The following is an 18,904-nucleotide window of genomic DNA, read 5'->3' as shown; positions in this document are numbered from 1 at the left end:
TTTTAAATTGTCTAATCATCATTGTTATGGTGATACTGTAGATCCAAACATATAACTTCAGTAAATCGATGGAGAGAGGAAGGAAAAGAAAACTGTTAGGCGTAGCAGAGCTAGAAGTGAGAAATATCAATGACCTTAATTTATGTCTGTGAAAAAAAGCTTGTGATTCACCTGATAAAATGTGACTTTTTTCCACTTGTCAACCCGTACTTGTCAAAAATATTTTTTTGTCCACCTTACTATTTTTAATTTAACTACATTGACACTTTATAAACTTTTATAGCCTTATAATGTTGTTATGAAAAGTTTGTTTCATTATTTGCATTACTATTATTTCAACAGTCTTTTGATGGCTTATCATTTACATTATCAAGCTCATCAGGTAATTTTCAGATATTTTTTATCACTTTGAATTATTATAATTATCACTGTTAATAACGTCATTATGCTTACTCGATTATTAGTTTTCGGTAATTGCTAACAGTTTTGTCATTTCATAAACTATACTATAACAATTATTTAAACATGATTCATTCAATTGCTTGGATCGTAAACTATGCGATACTGAAGATGTAGAGAAACCTCAGTAGCTGACTTCTATCTGAAGTTTATACTTATAATGTTGTCTAGACAAAGATGAGTACGTGATGAATAAACCTGGGAAAACAGAACACACAACTTCATCAAAGGTACGAAATATCTAATTGATTCTATTCCTTTGAAAATTTGATGTAGATAGTTGTCAAAAATAATTATTATCAGAAGGGGTTTGTGGAGATTTTAGAAATTTTCACAGATTGAAATCATGAGTGCTCGTGCGCGAAGCCAGTAGGTCCTGGGCTCGAATCCCGCGGGGTGCGGGATCGTGGATGTGCACTGCTGAGGAGTCCCATATTAGGACGAAACGGCCGTCCAGTGCTTCCGGGTTTTCCATGGTGGTCTAGATTCAACTGACTCATGATTTCAATCTGTAAAAATAATTATGTTTATGCTAAGTTTATTAACATACTGAATTAATTGTATGCATCGTTATTCTATAACAATACTTCCAAAAGTACATTTTTCATGGAAAACTTAATGTGTATGCATGATAAATTCTAAAGGACATACAATAATGGTTAAATGAAATTTGCTAGATTTTGTTCATAATATTTATTGTTTTCATTTTTACCAACAAAGAAATAAACAGTCATTTTTTATTTCTTACACATAGTTCTTTTATGATCTTAGAGATCAAGAATGAAGATTGGTGCAAAATATTATGAATTCATTTTATTTCGTTAGGTTCTCATCAGCTGCTAATCTACCTGTGATCTGATGTAGAAGGTAGACTTCGTTTATTATGTAAACGAAAAATTTCAATCAAACAATACAAACTGATCTGCATCAGTAGGCCTCAGCATACACAAAGGGAAAACCAAGGTCCTCAAATTCAACACGGAGAACAGCAATCCAACCACTCTTGATGGCGAAACTCTGGAAGATGTAGAATCTTTCACATACCTGGGAAGCATAATCCATGAACAAGGAGGTTCAGATGCAGACGTAAAGGCGAGGATTGGCAAAGCAAGGACAGCATTCCTACAGTTGAAGAACATATGGAACTGAAAACAACTTTCAACCAATATCAAAGTGAGAATCTTCAATACGAATGTCAAGGCAGTTCTACTGTACGGAGCTGAATCTTGGAGAACTACAACAACCATCATCATGAAGGCGCAAGTATTTGTAAATAACTGTTTACGCAAGATACTCAACATCCATTGGCCGGATACCATCAGCAACAGCCTTTTGTGGGAGAGAACAAACCAGCTTCCAGCTGAAGAGGAAATTAGGAAAGGACGATGGAAATGGATGGGATATACACTACGCAAATCGTCAAACTGTATCACGAGACAAGCCCTAACTTGGAATCCTGAAGGAAGGCGGAAAAGAGGAAGGCCAAAGAACACATTACGTCGGGAAATAAAAGAAGATATAGAAAGGATGAATAACAACTGGAAGGAGCTGGAGAGGATTGCCCAGGACAGGGTTGGATGGTGAATGCTGGTGAGCGGCCTATGTTTCTTCACGAGGAGTAATAGGCGTAAGTAAGTAAGTAATACAAACTGATATCAGTTATCGATTATAATAAGTTACTAAACTTTATTATATTTGTTTGTAATATTTGTAGCATACAACTCATCTTTTCAAGTATCACAAATAGTGAACTTAATGGAGATAGACCTCTAGAAATTGTATGATATATCTATAACTAAATATTACACTACTGAACTATATGCGTACACAAAATATTAGATTAGAAATAAAAAGTGTTTGTTGAATTGATCGAATACATTTGAAGAAAACTATCATTGCTAAAGAAAAATTTCAGTTAGAAGCATAACTATGTACCTAATTGATTTATTCGAACATTTTCCCTAGATTATCAATAATCTCTATGCTTGTTATTAACATTTTGAAAACACTTTTAATCAGTCTATAAATCTATTTTGTTATTTAATAGATAATGATTAAATAATACGTACTTTGCATTGATCTGATTTATAGTAGCTAACTGGTAAGAATTACACTAGACGTTTAAATCTTTTAACATTAAACTAGTTATAATCTCTAAGCAGCAAATTGAACAGTCGATTCTAAATTATTATCGTTAGATTTCATACTGGGAATGTTTATTTTATCTAAAAAGATAACATTAAATAATATCACCGATAAAACTCTGACTGAAAACGTCAGTGATAGGGATCAAGGTCACTGAATAACCAATCAACTATTAGGATTGAATGTAAGAATAAATTTTTGACTAAAATAATAGATTTATTTGATAAACTGTCATTTGGTTGACATAATGTAAATGCACCACCACTTTAAAAAAAAGATTTCATTCATCAATAAAATATTTGCTCTTTTTCTTCAAATCACGTGAGCCTTTCGATTCAATAAATAATTTTTTCTTTCTTCTAAAGAAAAAAAAGAAGCTTCAGGGTATAACCTCATAAATCCGTAGCGTTGCTTAAATTCTTCAGAAGTAAACGATTCACAAACTTCTCAGTAATGTAGAGCTAACTGAATTTTTTAAAAATTTTCATAATCAAGGGAAATCGTCCAATTGATTAATTTTTATGCGTTTTTAGTAGTATGTTCAGAAATAATTTGGAACCAAATTTCTTCAGAGGTGAGTAGTTGAATTCAAAGAGAATAACTGTATTACTTTTAGTAATGTTGGATTGTGGCTAACACTGATACTCAGGATGGTTATTTCATCTTTTTTGTTCGTAAGCAGACTAGAATCTAGCAAATTTCTCTTCAAATGTTGACACGTAACCATATCATTGTTGACAGAACATTAGTCGTTTATATACGCAAACACTAACTAATCAATTTATGTTAACCAATATCCTCTTGTTTAGTCTTTAGTCTTAATTTAGTTATTCATTTAGTTAAATGATTCAACACTCAAATGTTGTGTAGTATCTGGTATTTGGTGGAAATCGACAATAAATCCTTCACCTAGATTTCCTGTTAGTAATTCTTTGTAGTGCGAAGGTTGGCCATTAGTCAGTGTCTTATTGACAAAAACAACTCATTTATACAAGAGTTCACCTGAATTTAGATCAGTAAAGGTTTTATGATAGTGACCAAGTTAAGAGAGTTTGGATTACTTGATCTGCATCATCTCTATCAACAGCAAAGATTTGTGTTGCTGGCAAGTGCCAAAACACATGAAACTAATGTATAGGATTTCGTGTTAACTACTTTCAACTACCTGGGGCTTGTACAAATTCTCTGGAATCAAATTAAACTTATATATATATATATATATATATATATATATATATATATATATATATATATATATATATCAGAAAAATGCTTACAATATTTAGAGATCATTATATGTAAATTATTCATTCTCAATATCTTATCCTTTTATTTGTTTTATTTGAACACATAAACATTGGTACAAGGATGCACCAAATATATATGCATTACACATCATCATTCGATTTATGTGAGGGCTGGAATACTGCCCAGGAGCCCAAACCGATGCAGGTATCTTATTCTTCATTGAACTACAAGAACAGAAAAAGATAGTATCTATCATATCCCCACAAAATGTTCGTTAATGCAAGCAAAACTTTATCAGCGATTAATATTTGGGGAAAACCGATAGATCTACACCATTTATGATGTATCCATAACCCGGAATGTTCATAATACTGTTGATCATCAGAATCCTTTCTTTTCCTAAAACAACTAGCAAGCAGCTACTGTCAGTCTATATAGCTAAATGAAGGACAGATAAAAGTCGGTACCTTTTGATATATTTTTTCTAATTGAATAAGTAATTCAAACCTTTATATAATGAACGTATCTTTTCTTACAAACTTCTGAAACATTTCAAAACTATTAACTCTAAGCTTATTTTATGTAAACAACATGTAACCTAAGAACGTTTAGCTTAATTCATTATAATCGTGTTCATTAGGTATTTATGTTATTTCTATTTGTCTCTTAGTAAGGTTAATTAAAAGTTGAATTTTTTCACATGAGAAAACAAATTATTAGATTGTTATTATTATTATTAATACCAATTAAGAAAATGTTACATTTTAGGTCGATAAGGTCTTTACAAAGAAATTAATCAATTAGATATGAGATGAATAGTAACATGATTAGATGACCCAATAGACTTAACTTGAATGTATATTATTTAAAGAAATCATTATTTTATGGGAAATTATTTCTTTTTGATTGCTTAATTATTAATTTTGACTGGTTCTTCCAGTCTCCAACATTGTCCGAACATTCGATGTACCTATATAAGTTGTTTCTTTGGTTGTTAGAAGAGAAATCAGTCTCGTGACTTCCAAAGAACTTCGGCTTTCATTATAAGGCTTCATAGTTCTTCCTTCAACTCCAAGGGCAGAGTTTAAATTGTTTAATTTGTTTATTCTGGTTAGCGTTTTTTTAACAAGGTTTTTTTTCTACGTGATGGGGTTTCCGACTCCATGCTCAACCCTCCTCCTTTGTGTGGGCTTGGGATCGGCAGTAACTCTAGAAGAGATACAGGCGGAGTTCTAGTTATTAATATGCGTTACTAAATATAGAAAAATCTTTAATTCGGTGAGACAGATTTGATATTATAGTAAATTAAAGCACAGAGAAATCCATTTCAATTTAGTAATCCCTTAGGCATGATTTCTTTTTTGTTAGAATTGTAAAAACTTGTAAAACGTTATGTTCATTCAAAACGTTATGCTCATTTAAAGAGAAAGATAATTTTTTGTAATTGTTTGTAACAGACTGTTTAGTGCTTCTGTTATATGAATAATCAGTAATCGCTTTTGTTTCAGTGCTTATATAACATTTTGTTTCAATCTCTTGTTTATTGTTAATAAACAATATATAAATTGAATGTTAAATTTCTTTTTTAAATGAATTGTTATTTATATGTGTGGCAAGTGGCTATCAGGGCTCGGTAGCTGAGTGGATAATGTGATGGCGTTTGAAGCGAATGATACTGGGTTCGAGTCCCATAGTGAACGTCAACTCTGAAATGCAGGCACACCCACCTGACGAGTCCCAAAATAGGACGAAATGCGCGTCCTGGATTCCACTGCTAGCCACTATCCATCATTGCTTACAAAAAGCTTGTGAATTAAGGCAATATAGAGGCATACGCACAGTATGCTCATATGCCAATAACAGACTGATCAATTGCAGTCTTAAACCTCAATGGGAAGACACAAGCCAAACAATATCAAGTGAATTTAGATATGTTAGTTTTAGTTGGATTTACATGGTGGACAGTTTAGTAACTATGTTTTTGTATGTATTTATTTACATCAGTAGATAGTCAGAGAATAACTGATGGGACGTTTCAGAGGAAGGCTGATGTTATACAATCTAGAATAGATAAGGATGGATATCGGTGCAAAATAAAAGTCAGAAGCTTTGACATGGTTAAACTCAACTATTTCGTAAGACTAATAAGATTTGACCATAATTTAGTAGACTGCTGAACAATGAGTGATCTATAAACCAAGATCAGTTGAAATGTCATTTTTCAATCTCTAGCACTTAATTAGTTTTTGAATAATACACCATAACTCATAAAAGCTTTATAGAATACGTTTAAGTGAAACAATACCCAATCTGACCCAATCAAAATATACTTCACTTTAATGCATAATCCTATTTTCTTTTGATAAGATTTTTTTCATGAAGAACTAAAAATCTGTTATGATTATATTCACTACTATGAAATAATTTAGGTATTACTGGGTTGGAACTAAATGATTCATGATACTAAAAAAACATCACATTCGCTGTTAATCTTGTTTTAGTGATCAGTATTTTAATTTACTTTTAGTAGCATCATTTTTGTTTAGAGCAATGATATTTGGATAGAACAGTTAAAAAATAATTAACAAGCTATGAATAAACATCTTCCATAGGTAGGGGGAATATCTGCCAAATAATATTAACCTAAATGCTAGTCACTGGACGTCAACGTTATGGCTTCAATCACTGGTGGAATCGTGCGCGTACTAATGAGAATTTCTATACTATAATGAAACGCTTGTTTATTAGTTTGCACTGGTATTCCAAATGATATCAATTTTTGACGAGTTCCACCTACGAATAAAATGCTAGTTTAATTTGGAGGTTTGTCAAGAAAATTTGGTCAATTTATGCATGGTTTTTATCATGGATTAATATCAAATAGAGTATTACTCTATAGAATCATGAGAACTAATAACAATCTGGATTACGATTCTATCACAGGTAGAACCCAGTGCATTTAGATTTCACATAAAACAATGATAACATTATATAATAATAGAAATTTAAGCTAAACTCAGGTGCTAAAAATTGTACCGCCTAACTGTTACAAACTAAGATTAAACAAATATTCACTTCTAAATAATGGTCAAAACGTCTTCAAACGTCGTAACTTTATGGTACAAAAGTGATTTGCAGTATAAGATTAAATTTTAACGTGGAAATATTTGAAGTAATACTCTTCACGCTCATTTTATTTGATACAATATAATTGATAGAATAATAACAAACCTAACATGAAAATTAATTATGATATTTATCAGAAAACTACACATTTATACATCTTAAGACTGTCCAATAAATACACGAAATCGACTCCTAAAGCTTTACAAATTTCAAGTTACATCATTTATATTCCCTCCAAAAACTAACAATTTGTACCCAAACACGCATGTATCGCTCCTGTTTCTATCGTTTGAGACATACCTGGCTCTTTAGTGGCCCGGTATCTTGACGCCAATTAGATCGGAAGATGTCGACGGGCTCACCACTTTTGTGGCCATAAATTTAACTCCAATTAGATCTTATGTTGATCGCTATCGAAATACACATGTCGCCAATCCTCGTATATAATTATCGACTTGAATCGCGTTGGTGAATAATGAAATTAAAATACGTCAAATACGAGAATGGATTCTGAATATGTATATTTCATGCACTCATTGATTTAAACAGGTAATCAGGGAGACAAAACAAAGAGGGAAGGACGAAGAGGATTGGAGAAGGCAAGTGAGCCAACTCGACATAATCAAGCGTTAATCGATATTCATAGCCGAACACAAATAAGTTACAGACCTGTGATGAATAGAATAAGAAGTGAACACAAATACACTCATATAAAAACAGTCAAGGTTGATAAGCGAATAATTAACAAGGTCGAAATGTAATTCAAGGCGAATAAGTAAATTGGCTTGTCCGGAAGCTCGAATAAGCTATGTGGGCTTAACATAGCAACTGACACTACGGAGTATTTCAGAAAGTGAATTGCGTGTGTACTTGAGCCTTTTAATATTAGATGAATCTGTGTTCACAGATGATTTCTTCAAGGTCAGTTAGTTCATTAACAATTATTTGGACGTTAAATTATCTATAGAAAGATTGAAAAATCCCCATACATTCGAATTCGTAGTGGATTCAATACATTTAAACGGAGAAAGTGTTAAGCTGATTGTATAGTACTTATGAATAACTTTTAGATAGTTCGTTTGAAAACTACATAGTTAATGAAAGGGTGGATAAATTTAAAATTCTGAATAAGTAATTCCAAGTATAATAATTCCATATTTAAATTTACAAAGAATCTACGCTGAATTAAGTGAGTAAACTATAAAAATAATAGCTAAGTTAGTTGTGAACTGTAAGTAGAATGGCCGAGAGCAAGGAGTGAGCTGAGAATCATAATGTTCTGTAGTGCTAATCAATGAGCTAATCGTGTGTGCACAAGGGAAGTAATAAAATAATTTAAACAAAATGTTTTGTCATCAATAATGAAAGATGTGCAAAATCAATAAATTTGCACGTTGAGATTTTATAACCGTTTCTACAATGATTTCATCAGCACTGGGAGTTAAGGGTAATTCTAACTTTACAATATCACTGAAGTATTCAGTAAGTCAGATACAACGTAGGACCAGGCATATATATGTATTGGCCCAAGTTGCCACACCTCGTTAGTAGAACAAGATCAACACCGAATTCATAGTAGTTACTTCTGTGGAGGTAATATATAAAAGAAAGATTGCACATAAGGATACAGTACAGGAAGAAAGAATTAGTTGGTAGAAAGAAAGATATGAAGCGATTGTAATCTCATAGTTTAAGAGATAGACAAATAGTGTATACACCTACGCCATTGTGATCGATTCTGAGCCATGTCACCCAGAGTCTCCAACCACTGCCATTAATGAAGTCGTCAATCAACTTGAAAGAGCTGTTCTCTTCAATTTGTTATTTCCATCATCTACTTTCATTGTTTCACAATCTTCTTGTGAATTTTAGCCAATTCTCAAGTGACTTATGTATTATGCTAAACATGTAATTAATATCAATAAATTCACTATTTTAATACGTAAGTGTTGCATACAACAAAAAAGCTGTATTCAACACTGCTTCACATGTATATTATTTATATTATTAAGTGGAAATTGTATCATATCCTACCTGATTAGGAAACTTCGTTCACAAACCAATGTAATGTCTGTGAACAACCAAAAACACGTTGATCATTTCATTACTCAATCGATTTAACCATAATTGATCAAAACTTTTAAATATTACTACACTGTTCGGTTTGATAAAAGCTGTTTTCCAGAAATTATAATAGTAATTAGACAAAAAATTTTCAGTACTTCAGTAAAAACTCTGGTAGTTTTATTTTGTTTTTCTTTTCAAAAAAAAAAGAAAAACGTTTGTGTATATCGTTTATTTTCAGGGATAACTAAACAGTCAGTCACAAGGTATAATCTTCATTTAGTAGATAAAAATTGCCTATCTTTCTTCTTTTTTTTTTCATGGTCATCTTTTTCTATTTTTTTTGTTTTATTATTATAAAATGACGTCATTCATTTCAATTCAAGGTAGAATTCAATATTATTTACGTTAGATTAAAACAATGATGCTAATATTATAATGTTCACAATAACAACCATGAATTTGATCGAGATATGAAAATTTTAAAACTGACAAAAATGTAAACAAAGTGAATAATTCATTTGTAAATAGACAAATTTGAATAAGAATAATACAGTGTATAACCAGATTAGGAACTTGATTATTAATATGTATGCGGTTAGAAAATAGAATGAATTGGAGAAAAGAGACCGATGGTTATAAGGGATTGGTAAAAATAATAATAATTGTTATTTATATACTACTTTAAAGTGGATTATTACTTTTGTACAGCTTATATTCTTGGAGTCAAATTCACTAAACAACAGTTGGTAACCAAGAATTTCGAGATAATGTTTTCATCTCAATATTCAATTTCTAAGGCGTGTATATTCAAACTATTCAGAAAACGCTAGAAATCATTCCATGTTGTTAACTATATAATTCAACTATTTTAACAAACTTTCTATACCAATAATTACCTCTACTAGATTACTATATTGAATCAACACCATGTATAGTTAATTGAAAACATCATACTTTTGATATACGCTAATTAATCGAGTAAACAATATTCAAAACAAGATAGATAATTTTTAATTGGAATGATCAGTGATATGATCTTGAAACATCAATTGAACAGATTGCATTTTAAATCAAACCACTTCAAAAATTAAATGAATGTCAAATAAATGAGCTAACAACAATTAAAACCGTTTTACATGTAATTTCGTTAAAAGATTCTAAGATATATTTTCATCTTATTTTGTAAGTTTTGTTTACTTCTGCTTTTTTTTACATTTTGTCTTAAACTAGGGTTGTTCTCTTTTTTATCAGTTAAGGTGTTGTGGAGATTGTTAAGCTTTTGATTGAAATCATGAGTCAATTGAAGCTAAACCACCATGGAAAACCTGGAAGCACTGGACGGCCGTTTCGTCTTAGTATGGGACTCCTCAGCAGTGCGCATCCGCGACCTCGCACCCCGCGAGATTCGAACCTAGGACCTATCAGTCTCGCTCCAGGCGCTTAACCAACTAGACCACTAAGCCAGCATCCAATGGTGTTAATGTCTAACCTCAACCAATCCACGAAATTGCGCGACCACCTTCCATTGTACTGAGGTAGACAAAATTGTTTTCTTTTTTCATTCTGTTGTAATGAAAAGAAAATATTGAATGCACTTTAAAATTTTCATTTCAACCCTCGGAGATTAAATACAAAAAAACATTGACAAAGATCTCATGTTTACTTAAATATTTGAACATACCTGAAAGAATTAATATCATATCATTTGGATTTAATTCATGTAATTATTTTATACTGTTCAAGCAAATGACTGTAACATAATAGTTACAAAGTTAGCATTTAATATAAGAACTAAAATCACCGATATCAAACTCATGTTAAAAATGATTGACAAACTGTTGTTTGTAGGTATTATTATCAAGGTTTGATTTGATGATTTCGAATAAATTTAGCATTGGGTAGATTGTTATAAATAAATAGAAAACACGTGTAAGATCCCAATGAATAGAAGAAATAAGGTTTTCCGATGTTTCGTGACTCAATGTAAGCCAATTCTTCAGAGAATAAGTAAACATCAGAAAAATCTAATTTTTCTATTCATTAAATTATCACAAATATATTATTTATTTAAAACTGTTGTCTATGTATTTTTCCAGAAAGATCATGCTTATTTAACACATTCAGCATTATTGTAAATCTCATTCAATATAAAATACCTAATGAATTTTAATTATATATTAATGAGTGATGAAGGAAAATATTTAAAGTTTTGAATTATATCAAATTACGTGGATCAGCAAAACAAATATAATATTTCAGTTAATATTGAATAATTTTTGATCGTTGAATCCATGAGTCGATATAAGCTAGACTACCATTGAAAGCCTGAAAGCATCGGACAGCCGTTTCGTCCTAGTGTGGGGCTGCTCAGCGGTGCGCATCCATGACCCTGTATATGGGACCCGAACCCAGAACCTTGGGTCTCGCACGAGAATGCTTAACTTTTGTACCATTGAGCCGGCATCCACCAGTGTTAATGTTTAACTTCAACCAATGCACAAAATTGTGAGACCATCTTCCATTGTCTGAGATATATACCTATCTCTACGTGACACGGATTGGACTCCACTGGCCTTCCAGTGCATACAAGTCTTTAATAGTGGTCTAGCTTATATCGACTCATGAGGTTAACTATAAAAAATTGCTACAATCTCCACAAACCCCTATTCTAATAATATTGAGTAACAAATTTAAAAAGAGTGCAGCAATTTATTAAATCTATGTATTCATTTACATGTTTTAAATATGTATAATAGTATGACTAAACAAACAAAATCTGTTTAAATTACATAACCAGTAGTGTTTGCGCAACATTTAAAATAGTTACTATGGTGACTCATCATTCATTTCAATAAATAATTTAAATGAATAACGGCAAATCTTTTCATAAAATTACTCACCTTAGTAGTTATTTAAGATTTTCACCATAAAATTGTTTGTCTTAACACTGTATGATTAATCAGTTACTTTCCGTTTCTTAAAAGAGTAATCACAATGACTGAACTTAAACCATTAATCAATTGTCTAAAAATTTATATTCAATTTACTCTGTTCAATGAAATAACTAAAAAAAAATAATTTTTTTTCTATTAAAATAAACAGTTTTTAATTAGTTTAATTTTAATATTTGAACATTCAATAAGTTTTGATGTATGACTTAGTGGATGATTTATTTATTTTATTTTCTATTCTGAAATTCCTTACTGATGGCACACATCTATGTATGGCGTAATCAGGATAAAAATGATTTGATTAAAATTTTAATTATTAATTTTATATCTTTTCATATAATAAATTAACACATGATATTATTATAATGAAATATGAATTAATACATTAGAGTCATTTTGACCAGTTACTATGTGAACCATAGGTGTCATATCCCACAGTAACTGTTCAGTTTGAGTTATTTTAAATAATTTTTATGGTGGGGGGGATAGGATAAAAATCCGAGATTATGTTATTGATTTTTTAATTTCATGTGTTATTTCTGTTTTTGTAATACAGTTTGATAACTGTTCAGCATAAAATTAACTTAAATTCAATGTAATATTTGAAAGATGAACATATTTTTCTTTTGTCAACATCTATGTCTTCTTCCTGTGGTTGTGCAAAGTCTCAGTGATTTTTTATCGCAATTTTCAGTTTATTACAGTTGCAATGAATGTTTTTCTATTTCAGTGATTAAGTAATACGAGAAACTATTAACTTTGGACATCCCATTAGTTGTTATCTATTAGGCGAAATATGACTAGAAATTAATGACATATATCTGATGAACATACTGAGTTACACTGGAGGAAAATATTTAACAGGTTTATATCTAAGGAATAGTTAATGTTAAGTTTGTTCATTTTTAAATAAGTCATTAGTATTTTATTATTTAACTATGATGCCTTAATGTTATACATTCGTTCAACTATTTAGTCTAAACAACATATATTTCTACTCAAATGATTGATTCATTAAAATTTAATGGGAAAAAAATGAATAATTTTCAGTTATTTTGTAAACTCTGTTTTCATATTGGATTGATAGTTTATCCTTTGACGAGTTATACTGTCTCTTAGTAATATATATCTTATGTAGTTTTTAATTTCAGAATTGATTTAACTTTCGTTGAATAACTAAGAAGCTGAAATCTACACTAAGTTGACACAACTAGTGTTTTCCAAAACAACGATTATAGCCTTATGATTAAGCCGACTGTCTCAGCAAACTCAACAATATATAAAACATCTACTTGATCAGCATACCTCAATCATCTATTCAGTCAGTTACTTAGTATTTCTATCTTCTTAAATCAGTTCGACTGAAATTTTTGGAAGAATTTCCAGCTATTTATCTTATATGTAACAGTAATCAAAATTATAACCAACCAAAATGAATTGTACCGTTACATAATGCTGATGAAAATCACAATAACTAATTATTTTGATTATAAGGGTTTATAGAGAATGTTGAATGTATATTGAGATCATGAACGAAACTACATTAAGCAACTACTGAAAACCAGGAAGTATCGGACAACTGTTTTGTCCTAATATTAAACTGTTAATAATAAAAACGAGAAATAAATAATTATGATTTTTTTTTTCGATTTTTTATTTAGATGTAAACACTTATTTAAAAACTTATTTCGAACGTGAAATCCAGACTTTTGTCACGAAGTTAGGTAAACATAAATTTTGCACTGAACTAATACCAATTGGAAAACTATTACTAACTGAAGGGACAAAGGAATTTTGTTTCTCTTTGACTTGTGAATCCCCCTACCCTTCAAGAAACTTAGTTTTGTAGTATCAAGTCTTATGCAGTGTTAAATACTTTAAAACCACTGAGCCAGAATTGCGTATACTTCATGTTTTGAGCTTCAAAATGATAAATTTTCTGAAGTTGTAGTTGAGTAATGTCAATGAAATCCGAGAACTATCGGTAACTCATCAATATTATTAAGTAAACATGATGTTATATTCCAATTTTACTAATTCCAAAAGTTATGAATCACTGGATTTCAAATCAAAGATCTAAAGGTGTTATTCTTTTCATTAGATTTGAATCAACCAGATTTGATCTTGTTTGAAGTCATCAGTGAGGATTCTCGAGGCATTAACAAGATGAAATGAAATTGATATTTAGTCCTTTTTAGCTTTCAACAGTTCACCAGTTGATAATTTCATTAAAAAAAATAGCCAAGTGATCATTATTGACGAAAATCAAAGTGATAACACAATGTTTCAAATCGAACACGAAAAGTTAATTTCTTTCTAGCAAACTACGTAATTATGTAATAACCATTGAACATAGAAATAAACATGATTAGAAATCATTTAATACATTTATCTACTGTTATGTATAATATTATGCGATTTTAGGAAATTGGTGAAAATTAGTACATTGTTAATCCTCTGTAGGATTGTATCAGCTACTAAACACTAAACAAGTAACTCCTTAAATCATTGTGCCAATAATTTAAATCAATTCATTATCTTGGATTTTTCATAAAATTTAGAATTTAGTTTAACCTGCAATGTTTATTATTCCCTTTAAAAATCATACTTAGTATGGTTAGTCCTCCACTGTTATTGACATTATTATTATTGGTAGTAGTAGTGTTGTGAACGAGAACACCGTTGGGACAACTAAATGTATTTTAATATAACACTACAGAATATCTTGATAAAATCTGAGAATCGTACAACAGATGCTTTATTTACAATATGTCAATCAATTGTTCCTTCGTTTCCATAGCAATCATTTTCTGTTCTCGTTCTCTTTTATTCAATCTTCCTAACCTTCTGCCGCCAGACATTTCACTTTCGAATGATGATATATACTACTTATATATGTCGACATCAGTAGTACATACCACAGCAGTATTAGTATAAACAGTATTTCAACGCTCGCTTTATATTTAATTAATCCCTCCTCTGATTATAATGACATGGAATTAAGTAACTTGACGTTATAAACATACACTATAGTTAAACTCTATATTGCTTGAATAAATAAATAATTTTTTAAAAACTTTTTTATCATCTAAAGTCAAATTAAGTTGTGGACTAATTCGTTTCTACCTTTAACTTAGAATAAAATATGTACAGTGAATAATTATTAGGATTTATCTGTTAGATTTCCTAAAAAAATGTTGACAATTTCTCATGTTTTAATTGAAAAATAAGGAATGAATTGTATTATAAAAAATATACATTAATTAGGTCATCTAAGATGAAAATGAATATTCTAGAAAAAATCTAATATCTTAGTGAAAGGTGAATCAGAATGTGATGTATATTAATTGATCTGACCTATATGTATGGTAACATAAAGGTAAAACATTTAAAAAAAGTGTATAATTTATCCCCTAGTTATGAATTTTTCTGTGAATATAAATTGATGTAATCATTTTTGTTTCGTTTCGTTTCCTTTTCTTTTTTTGGATTTTTCTTTTTAAGGTGACTTTCATTAAAACTAATAATGAAGTAATTACTGATTGTTTGTTGTTTGACCTGATTTTCACATCAATTAATACAGATTGTAAAGGATAGTGAAATTCTGAAATTTAAGGAGAAAAAAATATATAAGAGAAAACAAATAAATAAACATAATTTCAATGGTTATGATCACGAGTCAGTTGAAGCTAGACCACCATTGAAAATTTGGAAGCACTGGATGGCCGTTTCGTCCTATTGTGGGACTCATCAGCAGTGCGCATACACGACCTCACCCCCTGCGAGATTCGAACTCAGGACCTAGACGTTAGCACCGTTGGGTGCCGGCTCAGTGGTCTAATGGTCAAGTGCTCGGGCGCGAAACCCGTAGGTTCTGGGTTTGAATCTCGCAGGGGGTGAGGTCGTGGATGCGCACTGCTGAGGAGTCCTATACTAGGACGAAACTGCCGTCCAGTGCTCCCAGGTTTTCCATGGTGGTCTAACTTCAACTGACTCGTGATCTTAGCCATTGAAGTTACTATAATATCCACAAATCCCATCTGATATTAAATAAACAACATCGAAACGGCTATCTAGTGGTTTCAGGTTTTCTATGATGATCAAGCTTTAATTAACTCATGAATTTAACTATTAAATTGTTACAATCTCCATAAAATCACTTTCTGATAATAACCATTCATGTACTCACTAGTGACGGTCTCCAAGAGGTATTTCCTGGAGTTGTAGTGAGGAGTCGTGACCAGTGGAGTTCAACCGGTTCTGTTGTGAGATAGTAATTCATTGAAGACAGCGATAGATGGTGACGTAATTTCTTGGATTGATACAGTACCAAAGTAATTATTAATTCAAACAATAGTTTATGATAAACTCCATTCATATACTAGAAAAATAATGGATAAAGTGTTAAGATTTGCTACTATGAACTTGTTAGTAAATTCTGTCCACAACTTTTGAGATTCTACAAAAACAAATATAATATGCAAGTGTTTTAAAATCAATTATTTCACTTGTAACAGAACTTTTATAAGAATGAAATAAAGTAATCAAACAGAAATCGTAAATTTAAGCAAGACCACTATTGAAAATCTGGAAGTACTGGATGGTGGTTTCGGCCTAGTATACGGCTCTTCAGTAGTGCATATCCACGATCTTGCACTCATGACTCGGACCTAGGGCCTTCGGTCTCGCTCGAGATAACTGTGACATTTACACAAAACATTCCTGTTATATTGTCCATATGATATTGAAACTCGCACTGAAAAGTGTAAAACAAGTTTAGTTGTAACTTGATAAGTAATCAGTAATGTGACCGTGTAAGGTTAGAGAAGAATAGAAGGATGAAAATAATTTACGGATGAACAATATAAGAGATAAATGTATACTTAACAGATATGCCGAAGATGTGAAAATCGTCAAGGTCATAATGACTAGGGAATAGTAGCTGTCAGGAATCAATTTTTATCGGTATTCATTTATGGAAGGTTGTTGTCATCATCTACTAGCAGTTACTTAATCATAATTATCTGAACAATTAGAATATTGTAAGTGAATATGTCAGCAATAACTTGATAAATAAAATGATAATGTTCAATGTATCAAATGCTTAATTATGTCTTTGTATATGACAAGCAAGTCGACACTGTCCCTAAGTGCTAACTCTAAACCCCTAGTCCTAACCATAACTGGGAAGAATGTGTGAACTGGTAAAAAATCTAGTAGGGTCTTTATAAGTGTTCGAGAATTTATATACCATTAATTTTCGCGATTTACAGGGATAATAACCGATGGGAAACACCATTAGATCCATCAACTCTGTAAAATATGTTCACCCTCTGCAACATTATTGTTTTCTTCAAAAACTATTCATTTATAAATACTATTTGATGACTCACTAGAAAGCAGCTGAAGATTCACCGTAGTTGTTTTGATCTCGTCTCTAAACTGTACTTTTAATAACACATTAATACATAGATACTGTGAAGAATGAAAAAAATAATGATAGGAATAGAGATTAAAGGTGTTAATTTGTGAATTTATAGTGTTCACTATATTTACATAGTGAACTCACGCTATATCCAAACAATGGTTTGGCAGCAAGTTAATATAAGAGTTCGTGAAGATACTATTCGTTTGAAGATACTTGAAACTATGAACTCTATTTAGTTAAAAAAAAACTGGAAACCAAAGGATACCGGATTTTTGTCTTTTCGTAGTGTGAGATTCTTTTATAGTGCGAACCTACGACCGTGTTAAGACTTTGTTGTTTCATGATGGGGAGGATAACCTTCAGACCACTAAGTTAACATACAATGATTTATATTTCAAACCTTAATCTATTCGAGTTATTGTGTAATAAACACTCGATACTATTGCTGGGTAACTGTCTCACATACTATAGGTTTAAACTATACTAGGTACGACTTTGCAGTACTATTCTGGGAATTCATATGGAAGCCAATCACACAAGTGAGTATATTAATATCATTATAATTGTTGTAAGAAGATTTGTAGAGATTAGCTTAGTTCCACTGTTCAGTGAATGAAGGTAATCGACCTGATGCCATGAACTTTGCTATGTTGTTGGTTTTCACTCGTCAATAAATTCGATTTACTCTCTTGATGAAACTGCTGTTTATTTTTGGCATTTGGACCTTTATCACTCTGTGCGTGTGTGAAGGTCAGCAACCGTGTGACAGAGCTATTCTGTCTACTTCCCACTTTCCATAGGACTGAAATGTTTGCACTACTTGATCATTTAATTTTGTTTAAATTTATAGATATATTCGAAAGATAATTGAGGTAGAATATCAAAGCTGAGTGCACTTAGTATTGAAGCATCAGACAATGGTAGATGTGTCGGCCGATTTCATGGATTAGTTAAAGTAATACATTAACACCGTTGGATGCTGGCTCAGTGGTTTAGAGATCAAGCGCTTTCGCGCGATACTGATAGGTTCTGGGTTCGAATCCCGCGAGGCAGGGTCGTGGGTGCGTACACTTCTGCAGAGTTCCACAATAGGAAAAAGTGGCCGTCCAGTGCTTCCAGGTTTTTCATGGTGGTCTAGCTTCAATTGACACATGATCTGAACTATTGAAATTACTACAATCTCCATAAAACCCCTTCTAATAAAATTACACATTAGTACTTTCCTTTTTTTAAAATTACGTTTCAATGAATGTGACCATGATAAAGTGTAAGCATGTTACTAAATATTCATATTAAAATGTAATTACTGTTTACATTATTAACACAATATCTAGTAAGTAATAGAACAAATTATCTTTTTATCTATGGATAATAACTTCCTGTTTTCTCACTTAAATTTATAATATCTCAAATATGATTGATAAGTTGCTCATTTGTAAATTATTAACTAAATTAACACAATTTATTTTTAGTCTTTCAA

General features: G+C 31.1%; 1 protein-coding gene across 1 annotated transcript; it reads left to right on the top strand.

Moving 5' to 3' along the window:
• The first annotated feature begins 1,212 nt into the window (after positions 1-1,212).
• Positions 1,213-4,408, top strand: MS3_00000112 (uncharacterized protein). The gene is made up of 2 exons (XM_051208014.1): positions 1,213-2,094; positions 3,972-4,408. Exon 1 carries the CDS (start codon positions 1,711-1,713, stop codon positions 2,041-2,043), a length of 333 nt encoding a protein of 110 aa, XP_051069648.1. The 5' UTR covers positions 1,213-1,710; the 3' UTR covers positions 2,044-2,094; positions 3,972-4,408.
• Positions 4,409-18,904: the final 14,496 nt, after the last annotated feature.

This window comes from Schistosoma haematobium, chromosome 3 (assembly GCF_000699445.3).
Source record: "Schistosoma haematobium chromosome 3, whole genome shotgun sequence".
In the NCBI taxonomy this organism is placed as follows: Eukaryota; Metazoa; Platyhelminthes; class Trematoda; order Strigeidida; family Schistosomatidae; genus Schistosoma; species Schistosoma haematobium.
Note: the sequence above shows the minus strand (reverse complement) of the source record. Positions and strands in the feature narration are given on the sequence as shown.